The 27,769-nt window shown below is 38.1% G+C and overlaps 1 protein-coding gene and 1 long non-coding RNA gene across 10 annotated transcripts in view; both read right to left on the minus strand.

Moving 5' to 3' along the window:
• Positions 1-1,574: 1,574 nt before the first annotated feature.
• CTNND2 (catenin delta 2) overlaps positions 1,575-27,769 on the minus strand; it is a 679,304-nt gene continuing 653,109 nt past the window's right edge. For all 9 annotated transcript variants that reach the window (XM_055800247.1, XM_055800253.1, XM_055800250.1 and 6 more), the window contains 4 exons: positions 17,286-17,412; positions 13,015-13,146; positions 5,751-5,824; positions 1,575-2,766 (listed from right to left, as the gene is read on the minus strand). In XM_055800247.1, the coding sequence (XP_055656222.1) occupies positions 2,506-2,766; positions 5,751-5,824; positions 13,015-13,146; positions 17,286-17,412 (594 nt within the window). In that variant the 3' untranslated portion in view covers positions 1,575-2,505. The remainder of the gene's footprint in view (positions 2,767-5,750; positions 5,825-13,014; positions 13,147-17,285; positions 17,413-27,769) is intronic.
• Positions 10,947-13,006, minus strand: LOC114010274 (uncharacterized). Its single transcript, XR_003551651.2, has 2 exons — positions 11,837-13,006; positions 10,947-11,113 (listed from the first exon to the last, which is right to left on the minus strand). It is a non-coding gene; the product is annotated as an uncharacterized LOC114010274 (long non-coding RNA).

Consider the following 27,769-nt stretch of genomic DNA (forward strand, 5'->3'; position numbering starts at 1 on the left):
AGAGGAGCTGAAAGGGGGCAACGTGGGCATTTCAGTGGTTTGAAGAATGGAAATAAATCCAAATTACAATAACCTCCTGTCCTAAGAACTTCAAACACAATGACGGATCCCCTCGGCCTGTTGGCAATCCTGCGCTTGGAGAACTGCACCAGCCTGGTGGTTATCAGGCAGTCAGGAAGAACTTCAAGTTGAGAGTGACATTCTTCATTAAAAAAAAGTTTTTATACTGAAAATGTGCTTTGTTCAAAAGAGCACTGCAAATGTCACTTATCTTATTAAAATCAATGTAATAAATAAAATATAAACAACCTGTGTCCAAAACTATGAATAATATTTTTATCTACCTCACTATACATCTGGCCCACTGTGCCCCTCCCACCCACCCTTTCTTAAATTTTTTAAAAATTTTTTTGCATGCGATTTTTTTCCCCGTTTACTACAAAGAGCAGATAAGGTTACATATCGTACACTGGGAAAAGCTGCCAAAAAGATTAGACTATAGTCCTAGATTACCAATAAACCAATTCTACATCACAATACCTGCCTGCATGAACTACTTGGGCTGTGTCCTATAGAGCAGGTGATGACTTGCGAGAGACTTCTCCCTCTGCGAACAGCCAAAAGTGTGCCAGGTGATGTCAAGACTATTACAATGACTAATCACAGAAATGTTTGCAACCTAAACCAAATTCCTTAATTGTAATTTAAGCAATTTACAACTACTCCATTTGTGGTGGGTCTTATGCTGTGAAAACCGTATGCTGAACTGTTGCCTGAATCAAAGAAATGAAGAAATAGCAGATTCTTTTTTTGACTTCCAGAATCCCAAGAGCTAAGATGAATATGCCAGCTCTTCTGGCCTCCTAGCCTAACGTCCTTTTCTTTTTTTTTTTTTTTTTAATTAAAAATAAATTATCTGTCCCTTACATTTTTTTTTTTTTTTTTTAGGTTTTACTTTAAATGCACAGAAATGGTCAGTATCATTCATATTTGAGGAATGTGTCCTGGGTTTTCTTTTTGGTATGCGTTAAAATAAATGATTGTCCTAATGGTTCAGGAGTTGGACCCTTCTGTAGCCTGAAGAGTTTGGAGACTCCAGACTTAAGTCTGTTGGGTCTTTGTTTTCCATTCCCTCAGGGAGATGGCAAGATCAGACTCTGCCTTCCTTGAGCAGCTGCTGGTTGGTGGCTGGAGAGTAATGGAATTTCCTCAAGAGAAGATCAAGAGATGCTATTTTCAAGGAAATGGCACCTAAGGGTGAAGGAGTCAATGAAAAATCCAATAACCCCTTCCTTTGTGAGTATGTGGCCTAACAATTTTGAATTGCTATCAGTGGTTAAAAAAGTGAGTAAGAGAAAGCACATACTGGAGTTTCCACTGTTGAAAAAAAAACTTAAAATGAAACAAAAATTGAAGCCTTAACAAAGAAAACATTGGATGAAAAGAAGTCTTACGCCACACAAACACACACACTCAAACACACGCACACAGAATACTATGCATACATGGACACACACAAGTAAGAATGTGTATTTGTATGGTAGGTTCTTGGAAATAGACATTCTTAGCAAATATGGATGACAGATCAATTGTAATTTATTTTCTTTTAACACTGTATCATCATAAAGAAAACTGGTATAAATGAAAAAAATCTATTTCAAATATCTACATCTAAAATTTTAGGCAGTGAAAAAGCACTTTGTTGACAAGGAGTGTGGAATGATGAATGTTAATTGTCAGAAACTGCTGAATGCCTTTTTTTTTTTTAGTTGCCACAAACAAATTCACATATCAGAACAAACAATACTGCTAAATATTCCTTTTTGTGGTATTTTTTTGGGTTTTTTTTTTTGTTAAAACGCACCGGGGAAAAGAAAACAAAAAACTGGAAATTCATACATCTTTCAAAATTTGAAATTGAAGCAATATTTAGAACCATAGATGAAGAAACACTGTGGCATTGGTGTAATATACACAATGCACTTTTTTTTTTTTTATCTGTAATGTACATCAAATACTTTACAACAATGCATTAACAAAAGGCAAGAAACATCTTGCTGTACAGAGGAAACCCCAAATGCAACTTGAAGCCTAGATTCACAATGAATGAGGATATTAAACAAACTGTGAGACGCTGTTCCCCATAAAGTATGTACGTTGCTCAGTTACTTGTGCTTAACTCTTAACCCACATCCACTCATATTCTCCCTCCTTCCTTCAGCCACATTCAATATACAGCACTGAACTTTAGACTCTACAGGCCAACAGTAAAGTTGCCCCACACTGTAAAATATATATATGTATATATATTTCTTTCTAATTACTCCCAGGTTTAGCTTTCATATCTTTCAGCCTTCTAAAAAAAATCTCTTTAATTTTTTCCACACTGGTTATCTGGGCCTTCCTATGGAACAGGCTTTAACAAACTAAATTTGCAGGAAAAAAAATGTCTTGTGGTATGCATGCACATGCACAGTTCCTGGAGCTTTTGTATCTGCCCAAGTCTCAAACCCAGGAGTCGGGAGAGGCTGGATAGTGGCTTGTTTCATAGTTAAGTTCACTATAGGGACGAGCAGCTGAATAGAAGTCGACGTAGTTGCCAGTTGACTTTAGTCCCAGGTGCATGTTGTATTCACTTGCAGGTGGACGATGATGCACTTGGTCCTCAAAGAAGGACTCATCATAGTTTCTTGTTGAATTCTGAAATGGCTGATATGGTTCATAATCTTTTCTGCTGGGCTCCTGTGGAACTGGCTGTGTTGAAACCTGAAAGACAGTAATAACCACAGCTTGTTAGATACCGTTCGTTGTGGGCAAGAGGATGGAAGAAGGAGTAAATCTGACTTGTATTTATGTTGCTGGAAATATAATGTTGTGCATTACCTTAACATATGCTCAAGATATTGCTCGGTGGTGAATTAATTCTGCAGGTTTGCCTTGTCATTCTATTTCTTTAAATTTATTTATTCAATATTATTATTAAATATATTTATTATTTAATATTACTGCTGCTAAAGATGCTGGTTTACTTCAAAAGTAGGTCAAGCAGTGTAGTTTACAGTTCCTTTCATTAACTATAATCTGTGTATAACTTTCTGACTATTTTGCAGATATATAATGCAAACATTGGTGGCCAAAACTCAGCCTTGAAGAATTTGAACGGAAGCGATACACACTCCAAGGACACTAAATATTTTGCAGCTGCCTTTGACACAAGCGAGATTTAGGGTGACACCACATCCTTAAGAATCATTTATAGTCTTCAAGGCCCTGACATGAAAAATTTTCAAGCTAAGTGCCCTGAAATGTGTCCTTCTGGTACTGTTAAGCAGAATCATCTTCTTAACCACCTCCTCGACACTTCATGCTGGCAATCTTGTGTCGTTGCTACATTCCAGCAAGCTGCCTTGAAGCTGAAATACTTATGATATACAGAAAAAAAATCTCGGTGGTCCCCGAGTTTAATGTTGCCACAAAGTCTTTTTTCAGGCAGCCCAAGCAAGTCTCTGTTTTTATAGTTGGGACTTAATTAAAATCTGAAATTTATAAACAAGTGCTAAGTATCTTAGTGGAACACTGCCTTTCACTTCATGCCACCTCAGTAAGTTTGGGCAGACTTTGTGACTGCAAAATGATACAGCCTTTCAGTGGTCAAATGGTCATCACTGGGAATCCTGATGGTCAGACACCAGTGTCAGAAAACTTTGCAGATCCTGCTGACTCTACCAGAGCTAGTACGGCTCCTTTAAGAAGAGGACAGTTGCACTGCTATGGCCTAAACTCTGGTATTCTTTCAAAGCATGTCCGTACTAAGACTCTATGCATAGAGTGAAAAAGGCTGTCTATGCCTACCTACTGCCTTTAAAAATCCCACAAATGATGTTGCAAGACTGTGCCCAATATTAGAACTGCACAAGGGAGCATAACTACTCTAGTTTTTATTCCTAGTGCTGCTACCAACGTGTACAGGACATTCAGCCCCTCATTTCCTTCCACATATTCAAACACAAGTGTTTAATTTTGGACACAGGAGAAAAATTTTATATGAAATGACCTATTCATATGCCCAAAAGGTGGAGATGGTAATTTTTTTAGTAGAAAATACGAGAATGAAGTACCATTTCTGGGTTCTTTTTAGCTAAAACGAGTCTTTCTGATATGTCAATCACAAACCTGGCATTTAATTGAGAAAGCAAGTGGGAAAAGGTGGAAAATTGGTTTTGTTTTGCTCCCCTCCCCATTTGTTTTCTTTTTGCTCAAACTCTCAGCCACAAAATCAAATTAGTTGATTCATGACTGCAGTTAGAGTGCACCTGCTATTACACCACCTCATACCCTTATCTTCTTTAAATACTGTATTAATTAAAAAAAGCTTAATCTCTCTAAATGCAATAAAAGCAGAAACACCTTCATGCACTGAACTGGCTCACACAAAGAAAGAATATGGAGCACCACAGGAAATACTGGATACTTAAAAAAACAATAAAGAGAAATGTTGGCACAGAATATCAGAAACTCTTTTCACCTTAAGTCTGTGGATTAAAACTGAAATATCAGTCTCTTAAGATTGAAATTCCAGGTAATCTAGTGAAAATTTTCAGAGAAAAAATATTTTTTATCAATTTTATTAAACATTCATTTACCTGTCTGATACTAGTGGTACTTCTCAAAGCTCTCTTTAAATGTTTTTGGCCTCATTTCTCTAGTTGAAAAAAGCTGCCACTTTGGCGTATTACATAGGGAAGTTTAAATATTAAGGAGTTGTGGTAATTAAGGATAAAGTAGCATTACACATAATGATGAAACAAAAGTCTATGGCTGCAGAAAAATGTCCGTTTCCTGGGAGCCGAAGAAATACCTTGGCAGTACCAGCCATGTGAATGCCATACACGTCAGTAATGCAACCGCCCTTTTTCTGAGTGCATTAGCTTGGCACACAAGCTGCCAGTTCCATTTTTGTAATGCTCACCTTATCCAGGTGCACTTACTGCTTCTGGCTTTCAGAAACAGGACATTTTACAAATCCCAAAGCTCCAGACTGAATGGCTTGGATGTACATGCATGGGAAGTGGCCTTGCCAGTGAAATGCTAGCTTTTGTCTTGCCCATGCCCCAGTGCATACTTTAAAAACCAAACAAAAAGTCTTGTTGCAGTCATGCTAAATGGCAAATCAGAGAGCTTTAGCTACACGTAAGTACGGAGTGCACATCCCTGCAAGAGATACAGGAGGTTCTTTCTCCAGGCCTGTTCCAATCTTGAGTTTTTGCTAGGATGCCTTAGCACGTGAGCCATGTGGTATCAGCAGTAGCGCTGAATTTTATGATGGCTATACTCAAGTAATGAGATGTGCCTGCCCTGCACCAAATTCACTGACATGGGATATCATGAGATACCAGAGCCAGCAGAATTGAACATCAGCTTGGCTTTTGTAGCCTGTGCCACACGTATCTAGAATTTCAAAGGCATTCAAGTCTCAAGCCCCTCTTGATTTCAGTGTGAGTTAGTGGCTTAAAAACCTTGGATAATTATTGCTCATATGCTGTCATAACCTGTTGGACATTTTTGAAACTTGGGCTGAAATTAGCATAAAGATTATAGCTTGTTTGAAGCCAGTACTAGCATTTGTGCAAGCGGGTGACTCAGTTCCTCTGATGTAGATTTATCAATCGGTACTTTGCTTTATTTCCATATAAGATGTTACAGTGGTCTTTTGCCACCTGAAACAGTAACATTTTAGCCTCTGTACTTACCTGGTTATGTTTGATTTCTTCAGCAGGTGCACCATACGAATTCCTGTACAAAGTTGAGATTCCAGTGTTCTGAGCTGGAGAGAGATAAAAAGGAAGGAAAAAGCAGATTTACCAAACACACCTCTTTGGCCTCAAAGTGAATTAAGTCATTAAATATATTATACAACATCTCTTTCCCACACAGAAAAATCCTTAAAAGCATCTGCAGACTTCTGTTTTCTCTTCCTCCCGCTAAACAGTCACAATCTTTGCTTTGCTGTACATGCATGTACATGGTATACACTTACTAATTGTAACAGACACTGTGTCATGTTTATACCGATCTTGTGCACTTCACGTATAAATCAACAAAGTAATTTCATATACAGCTAGCATTCAGTAATGTATTTCAGGTTATATATGTGATTTATGTCACACATACACTAAAAGGTAACAGTTGAGATTAAGAAACATTTCAGTCTTTTCACTTCAGTTGTATATGTGGCTTATTTATACTACAGTGCTTTTGCTATATCGTGAATTATTCATGGGAAAAGTGATTAAATGCAACTGAAAAATGAGTTATGCAGAAAATTAATATGTAGTTATACCGAAGAGGTCTGGCCAAGATGGTCTCAAATCCATGAACTGCTGTTACATTCCTCTTGGATGTCCTGCTACTAATATGCATGGACAAAACTGAGCTATGAGTTCAAAACCAGAAGTAATTCCAAAGACAAGGATAACATCACACAGTTTTGCAAAAATTTATTTCCCACCCTCCCCCAGAAAACCACATAAAAAGCTAGGATTCTCCCTACAAAGCTGACTTCACTGATCACTTTGATCTGACTATCTAGCTAAGCTTAGTTTGTTGGTAGAACTCAAAAGACTCATATTTCAGAGAATATGAGGGTAGTATTTTGTGTGGCTGCTGCACACTGTTCTTACTGGGTATGCATTATTAACTTTCCAGGCGTTATAACCAATGAATTGATGCTGTCATGAGGACTCTCATTATAAAAGCATGTGCCTGAAAATAAAATTTGAGTAGCTGTTAATCACAGACAGCAGTGGAATTGAAACATGTTGCTAATGTGACTTCTCTCAGGTCTCTGTGTAATGGTATAAAACCTGGAGGCACCAAGAGTTGCTTTTAAATACCTTCACAACTCAGAACCTTTGAGGGTGAGGACTGACCATCACAGCTGAAACCCAACATGGGATCCATGTTAGTCACCTCACTAAGAAGAACCACAGTTACTTTAGAAGTAACCACTTTTTCTTCCTTTGGCAACCTGCTAGCATGGACCCCAGCATGTACAACTGCCTCTGTCTTTCCCCCTGCCAGCACACCCTCTCTGGAGAAAGGAATGGTATCGTCTTCAGTCGAAGTTGACTGTAATATGCCACTTCTGATTCATATCTGTCATGGGTTCCATGGTTAGGGTATAGTTTTTGTCAGTTTGGTGCACTGCTCCTTGTTGCTGATTTACAGATCTCCAGCGGGTTCTTGAAACAGGATAAAGACAGGACCTTTATAGTGGGGTGATGAGCCCTAACCGCTGGAAGATTTTTCACTTCATAACCATTAGAGCATAAGGGTGAAAAAAACTCTTGTTTTTTTGAAAAGCTGGATGCAGTTACATTATGCAGTGCATAATCCTGTGTAGGAAATGGGGAAGAGCTCTGGAGGCCTCCAAGGAGTACAGCAGGATCCTTTTCTTGAAGGTGGGAAGAACATAAAATCCAGTAACAGATGCTGGTTGGTCTTCTCCAGTGGTAGGTATTCTTAATTCCACCTGTGTGCTAATAGGTGGTAACAGATGGAAATGATGACTGCTTGAATAGTTAGTTCCTCTTTGGTCATAGATGGTGGTGCTAAAGGGTTGATCTGCCGAAGTTCTCTGTTCAGGCTGCGTTTTGCCACCTAACTTGAGTGACGTCTGAGACAACTGTTATTTCAGCATTTTTTGTATTCCAGCTGCATCCTCTGTTACAGTGTTTGCAAATCTCCCTCCTGATAACAGCCTTTGGTATTAGAGGAGTCCGCATCAGCATTGCTATTTATGGTGCATCTTATGATGGCATGACTCTCAGTAGTACAACTGCCAGATCTTTCCTTGACACCATCTTTTTTATGCTGCTTTTCTGAGTTTTTGCTTGTCCCACGAAGTGCTAGAAGAAGTTGGGTTATACAACTTCCTCTTCGCAAGATCTAAAGATACCCAGAGTTAGTGTTTCAGCCACCCATTTTGTGAAGTGCTACTTCTTGAAAAAAATGAAACTGACATTCAATGTGTTGGACTCTCATAAACAGAGGAAGAACTTCTTGTAACCATTTTGTTTTCATGTACATAAACGGCAAGATAAGCAGGGTTGAAGTTTCATGCATGCAAGCTATTAGTCAGATATGACTGAACATATTCAGTCCAGACAGGACAATAATGTTCATGGTTACTTGACATCAAGAATAGAAGACTGGTATAAGGTGCGACATCTGAGAGTTTTATGAAGAATCTGATGAAAAACAGCAAACTGGGCACGTGCTAATTTGTATGTTGTTCCTTCAGGCGACTGGAGAGACTTCAGGAAGGGTCAAGGCCTTTCCATCTTTTTACAGGTATATAAAAAGGTGCAGTATATATGTGCTACTAATAGCCACGACTATTCTAAAACCAGAAATAGTCCAGAGCTGGTGCGTGGCTGTCCAATGCACTAATGTGGCATTTGCCCTGATGTTCTCAGAATTGTCACATGGCAGATTGAAGACTTGCAGTCTCCCAGATCACATATTCTGTGATAGAAAATGGATAATACCAGCTTATGAAAACAGCTGCAAGGTCTGCATTGCTGATTTCACTGCAGTGAGATGGATACAAATTCACAAGTTTAAAATGAAAAAAAAAAAAAAGTACTATTCTTTTCTTAATGTAATAAAAATGATGACACATCAAATGCTTGGAAATGGATGCCAGGAGTTCAAGAACAAGAATTCTTGGCTTAGTTGCTGGTAGGCCGAGGTAATTCTGTCACTGAAGGAAACGTAAGTCAAGCGATGTAGCTGCTAGCCTGCAGCCCTGCTCCAGTATCTGCTTCTGAGCACACAGGCAGCATCCCTGGGAACTCCATTCCCGCTCTGCCGTGCTTCAGTGAGCAGTTGACTCTTGCTGTCCAAAAGCAGAGGGTAAATATAAATGAAAGAAGGGAGAGAATGAGCTAGATGAACAGACAGATATTGTGTGGTTTGTATCTGATTCTTCCTCCTCATATTGTACACGTACAATCATGGTAAAATTATCGAACAGAGAGAGAGAGGTTAATGAAACAATTTTCTTTTTTAAAACATGGCAAGATGAGGGAAAGGGGTAGAAGAAGTAAGAGATGGGAGATTTTCCAGGAGCTACACTTCCTTACAGAAATGTAAGAAATGTAGCTGCAGATGAAATGATTTGAGGAGTGATAGGTGTGGTTGTGTTGTGTGTATTTTATGCTGTATCTAAACACTAGTACATTAGTACTGAAGAGGTACTTTTTACTAGGCAAGATTGTGAAGGTTCCAAAATGAACACTATGATCAACCTGCAGTGCTTTGTGGTTGCATTGCATAAAGAACATTACAGAAAAAATACCTTCCTTTCTCCCCTGTTTGGTTTTCAAGGTGATACTGGTTTAAAAAAAAATACAAAAAACATAGTTTCTCATAGCAGTTTTCTGCAAAGCTGACAACAGCTTTGAAAATTATGTCACTCAGTGGTTTATGTGACAAAGGTATCACCCACCAAAGCTGTTCCCATATATCCCAGTCGCTTGATTCATGGTTTAATATTCAGCTTCACTTCTTGTAAGTACTTATTCTGAACACATTTACAGACACTTTGAAATAACAAGGTGCTACCCTTTTGCCCCCAGAAACACAGACTGATAGTAAGAAAGGAAAGCTCAGCCGGACAGGTAGTCATCCTCAACCAGTATTGCATAACCTGCCTGTTCTTGCTATGAGCAGCAGGACTCCATTTCCTACATTTTACTTCAAGACAGTAAAGGCAAATGCTTCTGTGCCTCACAAATCTCAGCTAGCAGAGATCATTACCTGTCCCTATCACTGCCACCTTCCGCATGGTGAAAGATGAGGTAAGGGCATGAGAAGAGATTACAGCCTGTTATGGTTTCTTAAAGTAATAACAATTCAAGTAGCGTGAGCATCTGCAGCTATTGTAACAGATGATGGTGGCTGTTTGTGTTCTGAATGCGCAGAGACTTGCAAGTAAGTTTAAGTAAAAAAAGTATAGACGATTGACTCTTTACAACCAAAAGAAAATAAATTAATCAGAAGGTGTTTCTGCTGGTGGAAGTGAAGATACAGGCTGCAGACTGTGATGCGCATATTAGTTCAGTGAGGGAACTAACAAAGCAAAAAAACACTTCAGAGCAGGAGTTCCACGATAGTATACAGTAACCTTAACTTTCCTGTTCTGAAGGAAAACACCATGGCATAAATAATGTTATCACATGCACTTATAGGTCCTGGGTTTTTTTAAACAAATATAACAAAATTTAATCTTAAATATATACTTTAGGTGGTAAAATTTTATTATTGGTTATTATTTTCTACAAAGAAGATGGACAGTAAATATAAAAAGCATCATAAACCTGTGAAGAGGGCAATGAGAACTTTGATATTGTTCCTCTATTTTTTAGCTGTCCTTGCAAAATCAATATCAGTTATCATGCTGTTTACTTCATAGTTTCTCTATTTTTCCCAGAGGTTGCCTGACAACTCCCCACAACAGCAAGAAGCCAACACTTCTACTTGGAAAATCCATCACAAAACCTTCATTTCAGTCCCAGCCAAGAGGTCATAAAATTTTGGAACTATAAGCTGAGAAGAGTTTTGGAGAAGAGCATGGAGACAGTCATGGATAAATTAGGACTACAGCTGTGGCTCTACATTCTGTGTAAATCCGTAAATCAGAGAAAGCTTTGTGTAATACATCAGCTTGGCACAAAATACAAGAGCAGCTCAAAATATGTATACGCCAGGTGGAACCTGAAAAAACATTTATCTGAGTCCTGTAGGCTCTGTGGATGTATTAGCTGCAATGCACTGTCTGATGCAGAAAATGAAATACAGGCATTGCCATGAACTTGCTACACAAACTTGTATTAGACCATCCAGATAAAGCCCAAACTTCTCACAATTAAAATCACAAATACTGATTTTATATTGTTCTTTAATGGAATGTTTATTATTTAATGAGAACAAATATGTTACAAAAATTTCATGTTGAATGTTGACAAGCAAGACTCCTTCAGTCACTTTCTTTTGCTCTGAAAATAGTGCTTATTTTGAGCTTAGACCAAATGAGCAGAGATTTGGTGATCTGTAAGAAAGAGAAAGTGATTTATTAATTCCACATTCATTTGTACAATGGTTGTGTAACATTGTAAAATATTATTACAATTTTCAACTTGGTTTTCATTTTGATTGTTTTCACTGAGCTCAGTAGGTGGAAAAACAATCAATAGCTGACCACAATGCTGCGAGTTTCAAGTTTCCTTGCTAAAAGCCCACCCAAAAGATCAGTAAGAACAGACAAAATACAAGCAGATATTAAAGGAAAACATGATGCAATAATCAAAGTGGAGCAAAGGTTCCTGGGGAAGTAAAAATCTCACCCCCCAAACATTATATTGAAAGGGAAATAGGAATAGCAGAAGAAAAACACTACAGTAAAAGACAAAATGAAAATGGTTGTGGAAATGAAACCCCCAATTTTTTAACATGTGGAGAGAGACAAGACTATCTGCAAGGAGACATAGATTTTCCACATGGAAACACTTTTTTTGGGGTGAAACTTCTGATATAATCTGGTAGCCTAAATTTGCAGACACAACTAGAACAAAATACTAATGTTTCTGCTTTTCCAGCCCACTGCTTTTACTCCCGAGATTCCCTCTTCATGGATCCTTGACAAAGTGCTGAAAACAATGCAGTCCTGTCCCTCACAATTACACAAGTAAGGACTACTGAAGTGTTTCAGAGAAACACCTTGGGCAGTGACTATGAAACATTCAAAATATTACAGATAGATAAAATGCAGTACCTTAACTGAATCTGCTGCAATCTCACGTAGTACACTGCAGATGACATTCAGGACACTCCTCATTTCTGTGGTTTCCAAACGTTCTTGACTTTATTCCTCTTCTTCAGATTTTCACTTTCAGACTAATTAATGTTCAATATTCCATTTCCACACAAATTCAAAGTCTGGCCTTTAGGTTTTGATTACACAATAGTGTATAACACAGTAGGTGCTGCATGAGAATCACCATATCCTGAATACAGTCTTGAAAGCTAGTATGGATGCCCTGATGCTGAGTCAGCATGTTCCTGGTGTCCCCAGTGAGCTGAGGGCCACAAAGACAACCCATTCTGGCATCCTCTGAGCAAGACATCTACAGAGGGCCTGCGAGAAGGTAACAGGCATTCAGAAAGTGCAGATTGACTGCTCACTTGTGATTTTTTGCTTGCCCTGAGGCAGCATTTGGAGAAGAGGACACCATGGTGCTCAGCACTATATAAATGCAACAAAAAGTTCAATAAGGTTTATATAAGCCTGTGCAATGGTGATGGAGGCCAACATGTATTTTGCAACACAATTAATGAAGAGGTGCAGTACTGGGCAAAGCACTCAACATTTTGTAATTACTGAAATGCTAACAGGTTAATGAGCTCACCAGGGGCCTTCAGTAAAGCCTGCAATAGATGCTATAACATACACAGTGAAAACTGTTGCATTTAAATCAGCTCAGCTGAGAAAGCAACATGGATAGACTTCACAACCAGGTAAAAAATGTTCTAGGAATGGCTGATGTGCAAAATAAGCTAACCAGTCCTGGAAAGCCATTCCCTGCAAAAAACAGATGTTAGAGATCACTGCACATGCTCAACCATTGATATGCTTGCAGAAACACCACTAGTTATTTCCAAGTGATCTATCAGCTTTGCTCTGAAATGAACACAAATGTAAAATTAAAAATAAATGTCCAATTGGTTTTAGAGCCTTTCTTCTGTGAAGAAACATGGCCTTCACAAATCATTTTCACATAGCATTGTATTCATTAAGTATTTCTTCAGCTGTATTTCTCAATTTGGCTAAGACTTTGGCATCAACCAAAGCAGGTCGACTCTTTCCTATAATAAAGTAAACCCAGGCAAGCTTATAAAATCAGCAGTCTATCACAGCTGATTTTTACATATGCTATGCACGCATAATCTCACCTGTCATGGTGTCTTTCCTAGAAGTATGTTCTCCCTTATTTCCATGGTAAGTGGCATTTGTTCCAGTTGATTCATAGTCTGTTTTTCTTTCTTTTAGGCTGATCATTTCCCGAGGTGAGGCTGGGGCACTTGCTAGATCACAAAAATGGATTTATTTTTTCTCGCCACATATGACTGAATGTAGTGCTTAACTCTAGAGTAGACATTTTAGTAAAGTTTACATTTGTAAGCATACTAACATTAAGCTGTTTGATGAAACTACCACATTAGGGAGGGAAAGAAAAGGTGCTTTTTTTTCAGGTACAGGACAAATGTATTCATGGGACAATCAACTCTAAACAGAATTTTCTCTCTGAACGCTTTACTTTTCTCACTCCCACCCAACATCTAAGATGATCACTATGAAAAGGTACAATAATAATAAATCTTTTTCCCCTTTGGCATTTCAATTTCTTTAACTTGTCAAAACTTTCTGGTATAGGCACTTCCATTTTTTTTCTCAAAAGGGTTCATTTATTTCTGTTGTAAAGATCATTAACTTTCAATGTGTGGAAAACCCCCTATGAAATGGTTTCTTACTTCCCCTGTTGAAAATAAACAATTCAATTAAATGATTCTACTGGAGATGGAAAGAAAAGAAAGGTCTTTTTCACAGAAAACATAGCAAAGAATGCCTAACACTTAAAGGTAACTCAAATAATTTCTCTGTCTTTAAATGAACAACTGCCATTAAAACAACAGCTGCTACTTTAAGGTATTATTAAAAGTAAATCCTTCATCACCTATACTTGTGATATGGCTAAAAGGAAGAAAGTGCGAGGTGACTAGGAGGAGAACTCCGTTTGCACTTGATTCTCACGCACTGGAGAATGTGAAGGTGATCACTGGCACTGATCATGAAGACTTAGAGCTTGTGATGCTTAGGAAAAGGAGAAAAACAGAGGTAAAAATAATGGCTTTCACATAAACTGGCTTCAATATATTTAGGTGTTGGTAGATACGATGCATTTTTCCTGTTGTGGAGGGTAGGGGAAGGAGCACAAGGTGAGTGGTAGAACACCCCACAACCTTGTGAAGCCACAGTGGTACAAAAATAACTAAAGTGCTGGTGCTTACTTCCACACCCTCCCCTGCCTCCACCTCAATATCTGATATGTCAAAAGAGCCTCAAAAGCAGCAACGTCCTTGCTTAAAAAGAAGAAAAAAGATTTTAAAAACTGTAACACAAGCTCACTTATGAAGCTTTATCATAAGTTATATATTTCAACATCTCTAAACTATGTTACATTTTTTTAGTTAAGAAGTAGAGAAGTCCTTGTACTTAACTAATGAGTAAGGAATCACAAGTGATGTTGAATTCTGCTTAGATTGGTTCTGCCAGCCCTGGTCTCTGAATTTACAGAGAAAATGTGGGACAGATGGTTTTTCTTTTGAAGCCATTAGAATTGGTGATTGCTTTTAAATTGCTTGTCAATAGTGACGTAATTCTAAAGCTGATAATCCAGCAGATATAAGGAAACATGACATTAAATTACCAAATCAGCTAATGGCAAATTGAGTATAATAGGGAAGAAAACAGAATACAAACCCTGAAAAAGTTGCTAACACAAGGATGCATGTTGTTTCACATACTCTGGTAATGCTTTTAAGCACTCTGGTGTTTTGAACAGAATTGACTGATAAAGACAAAACTATCTCTCTGTTCCCTGTGGGAATTCTCTCTCTTCCCATGTGAGAACAACTGCTCTCCAATAAGTGTTAAAATCCAGAAGCATCTTCTTTCAGAGTTTTTACTGGAGGCAGACATAAAATCATTGGTTGACATTAGGCTGGAAATTGCCATCAAGATTTTCTGCTCTTATCCTTAAAGGACACTGAAAAGGCGGCAGAGCTTTCTACGCTAGTTTAAGCATCTTATCACCAAGTCCTAGGGATGGATGGGACACTGAAGTTCATTTACTTCAACTCTTTACCTCAAGGTAGGATCTCGTATACCAAAATAATTTGTGACAGATTTTAATCTAAAACTAAAGATCTCTAATGACACAGATCACATAACTGCTTCTAGCAGTCTGTTCCAGTGCTTTGTTTCCCTACTGTTAGAAAATGTTCCCTGATGTCTAGCCTGACTCCTTGCTGCTCATTATTTCCATTTGTCTGCTATGAAAGTAGAGAAACTTCATGCCACTCCTCTTTACAGCTGGCTGTTAGGTGCTTCAATACTGGGTGCATACTTTCTCCCACTGCCCCCATCTTGTGTCTCTCTTATTTGACTTCAACAATTACAGCCCTTTCAGTGTGTCCTCATATCCTGATTTCTCCATCTCCCGATTCATGTGTGCAACTGACAAAAAAAAATAAATCCCTAAATCATTTCTAAAGAACTATTGTCTAGCTAGATATTCTCATTATAATTTATTTGTAAAGGATTGGATCTTTTTTTCCCTTTGGACAGTATCTCAAATTTCTCAGGATCGCTCTGACTTCCAATAATGCCCTTCAAGGTACATGAGTTTCTCTGAGCTTTATGTCGCCCGCAAAGTAATAGGCATCCTTTGTATATTCAACTGGGTCATTAATAAAACCACTGAAGAGTACCGGGTTGAAGGCAAACCTCCAAGCAAAGCATTCTTCCATTTTGGCAATAAGCAATACCCCTTCTTTGTGAATGTTTTGCAGTCAGTTTTGTATGTACTACATGACATCTCCTGTACTGTTTGCTAGTTTGCCCTATCTTGCATATAATGATCTTCTGTGAAAGTCTTACTGATTACAGCAGATTTTATTTACTGACTGTTCTTTCCACAGAGCACTTTAACTATGTTGTAGCAGGAATTCAGGTGGATTTTGTAAGAAAAAATCATATCAAACCAACATTTAGATTTGATATGGATACTACCAGACAGACAGTAATTTATACGACTATGCAGAAATAGACACTCCTAGACTTACGCAGTATCTTGTCTTCCTACTATCTTTGAGGTCCTCAGATTGTATTTATTTGTTCCAACAATTTTCTGGAATGAGGTTGAGCTGACTAGTCTGTAATTATATGGGCTTCTCTTCCTTCAGAAACAGCAACTGTTATTTGTCCTTTTTCAGTCTAGTGCTAACTCGTTATGACAGTAAGATTTAATCCAACATTTCTTTAAGTATCTTCTTTAAACAACAGAGTAACAGAGGTGAGGAGATAGTTCTGGCAAGAGACAGAACTAAGATCTCAGGGCCAGACATTTCAAGTGCCTTGCACTTACAGTCAAAATGAGCATTTGGGGAACAAAAAAAAGAAAGGTAGAAGAGCCCTTCATGGACTTGTGCAGTGACACGTTTGAAAACTGAATAGCAGCTCTCACTGCAGTTCTGGCTACATTTTAAAATTTCCTCAGTGGTTGTTCTGCAGGACTAAGATTCATCATCTATATAATTAACAAAATTTATTAAAAAAAATACAACTGTGGCACAACACTGATTGCAATAATCAGTTGGCAATTTCAATCCTAAACTCTTGGTGTACCTATGGAATGACAACGTTTGACTGAACAAGTAGTAAAAAATACATTGAAAGGCTGACTGATTTACTCTGTTTATCTTAGAAGACTTTCACTGGGAATGGTTTTATCTAACCAAGGCACGTTCTACCTTAGAATAAGCTGAGGGGGAAAATATCCAGATTTCTGAACAGAAAAATTAATTAACACTGTGGCATAAGTTGTGATACTTACATAAATTCATTGTAGGGACCATACAGAATTAATGATAACTGGTGTAAATATGTCATCAATGTTACATGAAGACCTGTAGTCAATCTTTTGTGAAACTTACATATGCATGTGTATGCACACATATAGCATCGGAATAAAAGCTGACAAAAAATGATGTGGATCCTTCAGCTTCTGCTAAGTGCGCAGAGTAGTCATAAACAACATAGCTGTTTTCAAGACTAGCAAAGTGAGTAACAGAATTTCCTTGTGCTATTAATGGACGCCACTGCCCTAAGACCTAGTCAGGTAATTCCAATCAGGAAAACACTGCATGAGAATTCATAACAAAGAGTTATGGAATATTCTTTTTGCTGTAAAACTTCACAAGGTCTTAATAAAAAAATAATTCCTTTTTTGAACAGGTAATTCATAGAAGAGTAAATAATGTATTTTTTGCCCTTCCACCATTGTTAACAACAAGTTCAGATGTCAGTGATATTGTTTAAAGAAGGAAAATAACACTGATGGGTTATCTCTGTCTTTACTTCAGTCCTGAAAACCTGGTCTTACCTGAGCGGTTGTTAGGAGACATGCGCACGGGAGAGATGGAGGGCGTGCGTGATGAAGAGTATGGTCTTTGCCGATCCCTTTCTATTGTTGAAGATGAGGCTACAAAGTGATACTGTGACCATCCATCCTGCAACATCAGACATTATGACAGCAGTCAGTGAAAATGCCATACAGTTCCTCATTTTAAGTACCAAGTTTTTTCCTCTTTTCACTACATATACAAAAATAGGCTACTAGCTTTTTCCTGCCACTGGGTGGCAAATACTCTTAGCAGTGCAGGGTACCATGTGGTGAGTGCAGTGACACACCAGGAGAAAAATTAAAATGCAGAAGTTCTTTATGGTAACACATTCCAGAAAGACTCAAGTTACGAAAACACTGAATGACTTTTTAGTCTATTTGTTTAACAGTTCTATCTTTTCCCATGCCTCTGTTTTTACACTGCCAATGGCATTCTGGCTATGAAAATATTCCAAATCACAAGACTGCCTGTTTTCATGGTGCAAATCAGTTTTTTTCTTTAAGTCATTTCTATCTTACAAGGAAATTTTGGATTAAGTAGACGGTGAAGCTCCAAGATTATCAAAGTTATTGCTACTATTTGGGTATCTATCATCTAATTATATTAACTGCCCACTTGTTCACATGTAAGGGAAAAGAATCAATGCATTTTCCTTGTTGCATTTTTCTCCAAGATGTATAGAAAATAATTCTGTTCCTTCTACTTAAACATGTGGCCATGGTGATGTACTTTTAAAAAAAGAAACTAAGTAGTACAAACACTAGGAACAGTTGGTTCAGCAATAAAACCCATCAGTTTAAATCATTCATGTTTTGTGCCTGTACCGTAATATAATGCAATAAAAAAAAATTAATGTACTTTACATATCTAAAAGGATATTAAAAATAGTTTGAAAGTATCATGACAGAATAAATTTGCTTTTGCTAGTGCTCTTATTAAATGACAGTACTTCAAATGTCTTCAAGCATTGATAGCTTTTATCTGTCTTTATCACTGCTTATGTTAAATCTAAACCAGTAACACTGAGTTTTCCAAATCTTGCACTGAAGGCATAAGATTTCTGTTGAGCTCAGTGGAAATCAAGTCAAGCACCTGACATGTGCTAAACAAAATTTTTGAAATGAAAGGCTGAATAAAAATAAAGACAATAAAATATTACCAAAAAGCAGCTGGAATTTTCCTCTTGCTTACACAAAAATAATACTCCATTGGAGTAGTAAAGAATATTCCCACCCCTACCTCAGGCTGCTCCAGACATCCAACCCCGAATACCTTCCCCCGCCCCATCCTCTGCCTTTGCCCAAGGCATCTCTGTGACTGTTCCCTCCACAGAGACCATGGGCACCTGGGTCTCGGAACTGCAAGAGAAAATGGCTTGAAAATCCCCCTTCCACTAAACTTTTAGGAAAGAGAACTCAGCGAGAGTGTGGCACAGCATGAGGAAAGAAGATACTCATACCTGATATAGAGGGAAATGTTGTAAGTAAATCAAGACAGACAAAGGTGACACCTAAGTACAGACTCTGAATGCCTGTACTCCTTACATAACGTGTTTGTATAAACATGCGTGTATCTCAGTTGTAATGTCAAAGGGAAAAAAAAAAAGGAAGAGTGAAGCCTGGGCCATGGCTTTCACAGCAGTCATGCCCTTCCCTGGAGGCTATAGTGAGTGTTTGTCCACAGAGGTCACTCCTGTTTAGGGCACTGAACTGCACCTCGTATTTCATGACAGTCATATAAGAAAATATAAGGAAGAAACCCAGTTAATTAATAAAAAATACTAAGGGTAACTTGAAAAAAGAAACAGTTAATCTTTAATACTACTTGCTTAAAGCAAAATTTTCTATATCCAATCTTTCATTTCCCACAAGCAGCTTCTACACGAGTTGTGTCCTCCAACCTAGCGCAAGGAACAATGAGAATGCAAACAAAAACATCTGTAAGGCCCTAAATTCTTAAATCAAATTTGAAATTATTAGAAAATTTCAATAAATATACATATATATAATACGTCTATCTATAAAAATGCATACATATTTTGAAGAACAAATAATTTATAGCTTTAATTATAATGAATAGCTTAAGTAAAATAATCTTATCCAAGCATCAAGATTATAAATAACATAATTAGCATTGTTTTCACATGTTCTGTTAAGAATAACTTTCATGGTGGTTTCATACAAAAATGAAGCAGCATACATGTGAGAAGCCCAAGCCTTTATCCTCCTAAGAAAAATGGTTCCCTTCTTCCTTCTTCCCTGGGGTCAGAAGTTCTTACCAGAAAGGTGATTCTATAATTCACTCTGTTATAGTTTCCTGATCATTTATTTTCTTCTAAACAGACCAATGAAGAGAAAGATACCAAGACTCTAGATCTGATAACAGGAGAAGGAACAGACTATTACTGTCTTCCTGCAAAAGAAGGAGACATCAGCCACACTCACATAGTGCAAGGCAGAAATGCTTCCAGCTTTGTGGATCTCGATACATCCATGCCAGATGCACTCTCCTTTTGCACTCTTGCTTTCCTCAATCCCTGGCAAGTGGGTCAGAACAAAGTGACCTGAATCTTTCCCCAAACTCTTCTTCCTGTTGTCTGTTCCATCTGTATTGTTTACATTAACACCTGGACCCTGGTTCTGATGGGAAGCGGAGGAAATAAATACCTGTTATCTGCACAGTCCCATGGACTCTACAGGAACAGCATGTGGCACCAACTTTGTTTTTCAGAATATCAACAGGTACTTTGACAACGTTGCTTCCTCAGAAAAAGTACTGCAAGGCGGTTCAACAGTGAGGGAGCAAAATCCAGCTGTAGTTGGGATGCTGGCAATAGCACTCCTCTGTGCGGCAGATGTTCCTCCTCCTCCTCCCTGCAAATCCTCATTTTTCTCTCTGCCAAGAGTGCCTATAATGAGGTCTTCAAATGAGGCTCAAGTTTGCAAGCCCAATCAGCTCAATAAAACAAGTCAGGCAAACAACAAACTCTAACAGAAGTATCGCGGTGACTTGGTATTGCTTTTGACTAAACAAGGTGCATTGCTATCACTGTACAACAACCATCATGGTGTTTTTAACAGCATTATGGGAAACTCCCAGACATCATAGTATCTCAAAACCCTAAAACTTTTAAGTCATCTATTTTTAGATCTCTTCTGCCACAAGGAAGAAGCTTCTTTCCTTGGAAAGGTAAACAGTTTGTAACAAATTTATTAAAACTATCCCCATCAACAATTCCAAAAGCTATTAGCGTTAAATATTGAAACTAATTTTTAAGAGCCTAAAGGGAGCATTTTCAATTTAATGCCGAGATAAATACCACCTGACGTGATGGCTGCTTTCATTAGTTTGTTTCAGCTCTAGTGCCTGTAATGAAATTTAATTAAATTGATTTTGGTACTTAAAGGTACAGTATATGCAGTGTCCTGCAGAGAATAAAGCTAACTCAAAAGCAAAGTATGTGAGACTGCATTTCAGAAACAAATTTACCAGCCACAAACGTGACCTAGGAGAGGAAGAGTAAGACAAAAAGATCTGACAAATTGGAAAGAAATTCAATGCAGTTCGGTAATAGAATGGATGCATTTGTTAAATGGCAGCAATTAATTAATAGGTAGCAACTGCACACTACAGGAAGGCAACCAGAGTACAGAACCAGTATGTCCTTACTGTTTCTTCCTGGGTATCTTCTGCTGGACATTTCTCTACATTTTGACTATAAATGAATATATATATATATATATATTTTTCTTTCTCAATTATATTCCATGAAATTCAAATGTTAACGTTTGATTGGCACTGCCATGTTTCTGATGGTACGTCCTTGGGAAAGCTGCAGGGATTACATTTGGGGCGCGAGTTGGATAACCACTGTAGAAAACAAAAGTGATACTGTAGTCTCATTGGCCACCTTTTACTGGGCTAAAGGAGCAAACAGGTCCTTTGTCTCCCTGCTCAACTTTGAAGTAGTTTTGAAAATAAAGCATTTTCTTCAAGCCCATGGGAAATCTTTTCAGGGTGAATAAATTTACTGTGCCAAACACACACTGCATAGGTACCTTATGAAAAAATACTTTGGGTTTTCCACCATATTCTTTTTGTGTTTAAAATGTAGGGAAAATGAGAAAGGAGTTTTCTATTGCGTTTTAAGATTTTCAAATTCTCAGAATTCTAGAATTCTCTGGTAGCTGAGTTCTTGACGATAGGAGATGATTTGTGGAGGTGGGTGACATCAGACACGCTGTTTTCTCACTTGTAGTACAGTAACACTATGAAAACTGAATGAAATTAAGCCCTGACGGGAACTGACACCATGATGACACAACGGGGAAGAGCACCTGCCTGAAGAATGCACAGATGAGAGAGGAAAGAGAGGGGAACAAGGAATGGGTGGTGGTCAGGGATGGACCACCAGCATCGCCAGCCTTGATGCCGTGCCTAGCCTGGATGACCTCATGGCATCCACTCAGAAAAAAAACATCAGCTCATGTGCCAATAGCCATGCAGCAAAAATAAAAACAAGCCCTATCCTCTGACTGATTATGCTGATCAGCTGCTAAATAGCCAATGACTTAAAAAAGCACTGAGTGGTTTAGAAAAAGTATACATTGGCTGCATGCAGATCAGTATCTTTCTGATGCCCTAATATTGTTAGGAAGAAAGAGAGCAACTTCTTGGAAGCAGAGAAATCCCCTTAGGGAAAAGAAACAAGAATGATGCAATAAATCCAATAATGAAATAGCTAAAACCTCAGAAGCGACAGGGAATGTTTTGTCCTGTCTTCCCCAGGTTTACAAACTCTCCAGCATGCTACTTGCTTTAGGCTTGATCCTCTTGTGACTATTATTAATAGACATTTTTCCAAATGATTTGAGGAATACAGGACCAGACTTGTTTTGTCATCCCACTTCCTTATCTATAAGCCAGCATTTTACTGGTTCCAGGATATTAACTGCAGTAATAACTGCTCCTGTAATGGTAATAAGCTGTAGAAACGTGAAGTTTTGATAGGCAACCGCTTGCAGGAAATCAGTAACTAGACCCACCACGGTGTTAGAGGTAGGTGATACAGCAACAAGGCCAAGTGCCTGTAAGTATGTAATGCTGCATCTACTTGCTTTGAAACTCAGCCAGACATTGCTCTGAGTTGCTGGTGTTGCTTCTTTCGCAAGCAAAGCACTGCTGTCAGGTTAAATGAAACATTCTGACTGGTGTGCACCAGTGTGACACTGCCTAGAGTAAAAGATAAATCTGATGTGAATTAAGTCAAGGCTCATCAGACTTACACAGGTCTAAGCAATTCTTCACTGGGAATTTGTTGTCACGACACTAATAAGACATAACAGAAATTAGAACTGGATCAAATTATCTACATACATTGACATATGAAAGTTATGTGCATGACTCGACTGTGGTGAGAAATCTAAAATGATAACAAGGTTGGGGTGATCCCCATATTTATTTCAAAATGTTCCTAAACGGGATTTTTGAAATAATGTGGATTAAATGTTCACCAATCACCACACTTATTACACTTTACAACCTGGCTTCATATTAGTTTATTTTAATAAAAGAGAAAGAATAAATACACTTCCCAGTGCTTCTCAACAGAGATAACCAAGACTGACTTCTCTCCTCCTGCCATCCCCATTGCAGCGGAGGGTAACCACCCCCCCCCATCACACCTGAATACTGAGTGTGCTAGCAGGACTGCTCCCTGCATGCCGCTGAAGGAGCTGACAAGGAAATGTCAGCTGCTGAAGAAGAGACGGAGACACGGCTGTTCTCTAAAACAGCCCCTGCCTTTGTACTTGAGGTGTGTTTACTTTGGAAAGGGATTTCAACTAAATTCTTGCAACTGTGGCAACTCTAGAAATAATTTTTGAAAACCAAACCAACCAGTTTTAGATAAGTAATCTAATTTAAACATAAAGGCGTTCTTTCATTTTTTCACTGAATTGACAGTGCCAAATCCTTTTATCAGTAAATGATTCCTAAAAGGATTGTTCTTTCTGGATTTGCTTGCGTTGTTTCCAGGAAAACTCAAAACCGGCAGAGAATTCCTGGGCATTGATCTGCTTTATGATGTATTCTGAATAAATCTACTTCACTGACGGTTTCTTCTCTCCCATCAGCTAAGCTACAAACAATTATAAGCAGTATATTGACATTTTTACTCCTAGAATTTTGTCTTTTGCTTCCAAAGTGATAACTCAAGATCTGCTGTTGAAGAGAAGAGATTGAGCCTGTAAGACTGGCGTTCTCCCAGTTTACACATTAGTGGCTGCTATTTCAGCTAAATCCTTCAACTAATTCTGCGTTAAGTCTGCTAGTGGAAATCTGGAGTAATTTCAGTGGCTTCAGAAGATGAAGGCCTGCTGACTCCAACTGTTCTGTTTCCCCTCCTCTCCCAAAGATTTCTGAGCCAGGCCCTCAAAATCAACAGATACAAAGTGAAGACATGGAGCATTGAAGCTCATCTTAATTTGAGGATTTTAGTATTCATGTTTATCGTTTTATTTCTACAGCTTATGAAAGCCAGAATATCACTTAAAACAGAGAAATTATTCAGGTTTGGGCGATTTAAAAATAGTATTATGATTTGGATAAAAGTGCAGGAGTTGCTTACAGCACAACCACTTAGCTGAAGTGGTTAAAGAAAAATACAGTTTGCTTCCCAAGCCTTATGATGGTGATGGCAGTTACTGTTTACAGGTTATGTCGGGAGTATGACATACTGCTGCTGTGCAAGCCTGGGAGGAAGGTCACTCGCTCCTCCTTTGCACAGACATAACAGAGGGAAGAGGACGGAGACCCTGCTGAGAGCACCACGGTAGCAGTGCCATCACTTGAGCCAAGGCAAAGAGCAGTGGTGGCTGGCCGGGGCAGGGAAGGACGAAGCCAGCAGGGCAGCAGAGCTGACACTGGAGCAGCCGCCTCTCCCAGGGGCTCTTGGCTCCCTGCCCCAGTGCCTGATGCTGGAGGCTTCCCTTGCTGCTCCCTGGCCAGCACAGCTGTGTAATACACACACGCACTGCTTTAGCCTCCTTTCTTATGATGCACAGTGGGCTTGATCTCAGTACTTCTCCCCTTTTTACTCTCAATTTCCATGTACAAATGGCTTTTAAGTGACCACTTCTGCATCCCGGACACAGCAGAAGTTCACTTGCTTAAGAAGCTGAAAGAGAAATATGTATTTAGGGCAGCATGAGGCTTAAAGAAGGGCTCCTAGTTATTAACTGCAGCAAAACTGTCTGGCAGTGGATGAGGATTATTAAATTCTCTGCAGGGTCTTTAAAGTGACATTTTCAGAATCAGTGGTTAAACTCATTCTTTTTGAAATTAGACGCATATCTCCCAGCTTCCATCTCAGCTTCTGTGAAAGCAAAGCCATTATTCTCCTATTGTCAGTGTTCCACCTCAAAATCATTTGGAATATTTTCTACCCCTATTTTTTTCTTGTCATTGCAGAGCCTGAGGTTCTATATTCTCCTGAGAGTTTCACCCAATTTTTTTCTTTCAAAATACCACAGACGGCCTTGGCTAGTTTTCTCTTTTTCAAATGCTTTTTTTTGGGTCTAGTGTTATCTTCTAATAACGTATCTTCTACCGTAATTTTACATCTCATCCCTTGATTTTAGCTATGAAGAGACACATGAAAAGTGAGAGATATGTTAATTACTTGCCAAATCTACTCAAGTAAGAAAAAGTTAGGTAACTATCCCTGGTTGTTTTATACAGTGCAACTCTGGGACGTTTCAGGAAATCACTGAGGCATTGCTTTACCTATCCATAATTAATTATTGATTTTCTGTTGTGCAAGTTGCAAAGATGACAAGACCTAATCTGATGAATAAAACAGCTATAGGAAAAGGGAATTGTATGTGAGGCAAAGCATGAAGGACAAGACTTCAGATACGGCAGAGTTCATTATTCATTTTGCTGAGGTTATATGCAGCTAAATAATAAACCTTTCAAAACACTGCAATAAAATGAAATAAATTCATTTTTCAAAGCATCACTTTGCCTCTTAAACAGTAATAAAATAGTTTTAATATATTTTAGAGGAACTGAAGGCAGTATTTGGCCCTTCAGCTAGAATTTCTGTTCTCCTGTTTTTCCCTGCATAAGGTATATAAGCTATAACTTAAATTGTTAGAATCCCACAGAACTATTTTTGCTTGTATCTTGTATGCACAAACCCCCTTGGATCCAAGAAAGTGTTTACAGTATTTTTTTACTTCTATTGTAATTTTAATTCCAGTAATGCAATTTTACCTATCTGAACGTGTTATACCCTAGAAATGGAAACTCCCATTCTTGGCCACAAAATCTCAGGGGCAGGACAAACACTACTTTATGCTCAGGAGCAGTTTCTTAAGCCTACTGTCCTTACAAAGACTAGAAGCTAATCAACACCTCATTCTTAATTTTCATGCATTAACCTGTAAAACCAACCAACTACAACTCTTCTATTATACCTGTGAACATGAAATATGAAAAAAATCATTATCAGAATAAAATCTGCACCATTATTTCTTATGTTGAAGAACCTGGCAGGACGGATGATAATGACTGTGATCAAGAGCTATTTGGACTGTGCTTCCTGAAGAGTGGCACTGTGGCTGAAAACTGGGGATTGTTTTATTCAAATGTGTAGCTGCCTGACAACAAGGAATCAGCACCCCTTTGGAAAAATCACTAGACACACTACCGGTGTCCTTGGTTTTAGGTCAAAAGATCTTGCATAAATAGACTTAAAACTACAGAGTCAGAGATCCAACTGATTATGGCTAAGCTGCATGAGTTTGAAAGATACACTGCTTTGAACACGTAGTTTACCAACACACTGAGGCATTAATAATGAGAAATGCATATTCTTTTTTCCTGAAATACCTTAAAGAGTTTTTGATTTGGTAAAGAAATACTTTAGTATTGTTAACTCAAACAGAAAGACGCTATTGGACCGAAACCGACAACTCCCATTTTAGAGAAATTACAACTTTCTCTAAAAGCACTTGGCAAAATTAAAAGTAACAAAACCAACTTAGGAACTGCCAGAGAAACTTTTCATTTCTACTTACTGCAGGAAGAAGAAGCCATAGCTCTTTTATCAAGACGAACTGTATCAGCTAATAAATGAAGTAAAAAAATTCAAACAAAGCCCACATGCTGCAAAAGAGACTCCTTTCAAAATACAAGGTTTCTTTCTTTGAGTCTGAAACAGCAGATTTCAGGCCATTTTTTAATTCTGTTAGCAGTTTCACGAAGAGAAGATGGAAGAATTGAGGAGGACTTCCCATCATTTTCCCCCCACCCATTTATTAGATCATGTAGAACATCAAAGATCCGAAAGTAAGATATTGATGCACCAGCTTAATATTTCATTGAACTTCGATGGATTTTACATGTACTGGCCATGTTAAACAAACACTTTTAACCTTCTTATAGGACCCAGAAGAACAAGGATGATGATAGCATAAATACAGCAACACAGAGGACCATCAGCAGAAGATGCCCAGTATTACCATCAGACCATCATAGCTACACTATTTACCTCTGAAAAGAAAATATGCTTTGATTGCTATAGTAATAAATTTAATATGATTTCCATCCCCTCTGGGCTGCTTGCATATGCTATTACTACTAGTAAAATTTCTGCTGACCTATTAATTTGCAAAACCATAAGCAGCCATCCAAGGCACCCATTCAAGTTTGTCGGGAGAAACTGAGTTTCTCACCAATACTACATATGTGCTTTTATCTGTGTCTGAACCTAGATATGCAAACACCAGGCATAGAAGTTTATTAAAAATGACATTTTGTTCTGAGGGGTAGAAATAATGTCCCTTTAATGAATTTTGGAGAAAAGGACTGAAATGAATTAAAAATGGTTTCTCCTAGCACTCATCTTTAAAAGACTTTGGCAAGTCTTTAGAAAGACTTTCGGATTCTTTTCAGTATTGTATATCTGAATCCACCTAAACTTTGTTTGCCATTAATTAATGTTATTTATATTTGTTTTAAAATATTTAATACATTATTTAAGTGGACTAAAAATGTTCCCAGTCCCAAAACACATGCAGATAATTTTCTTAGATATTTACTTTGTATCCAGGTATTAAAATCCAATCTTATTCTGAGGAACTGTATATTTAAGAAGAAAAATTCTGTAGGTATGACCTTCCACTTACGCATAACCCTCCATATTCTGCATGCCTACTCGTACCTCTACCCTAAGGGTATTTCAGAAACTTCAGTTATACAATTCCCTTCAGAAAGAAGGCTCTAAGTCAAAGATACTGACTCCTGGGCTGCATTTTAAATTTTCTTTTCTTCAGAGAAGTTCAAAGGGTGGAGAACTTTAGAGACAGACTTTACACAACTATGAGATTAAATTTCTCTCTTCTAAATCTGTACTAAGTAACCTTAAAATGGGCTTGGGTTTTCAAGTAAAAAATAC

This window comes from Falco peregrinus, chromosome 3, assembly GCF_023634155.1.
Source record: "Falco peregrinus isolate bFalPer1 chromosome 3, bFalPer1.pri, whole genome shotgun sequence".
In the NCBI taxonomy this organism is placed as follows: Eukaryota; Metazoa; Chordata; class Aves; order Falconiformes; family Falconidae; genus Falco; species Falco peregrinus.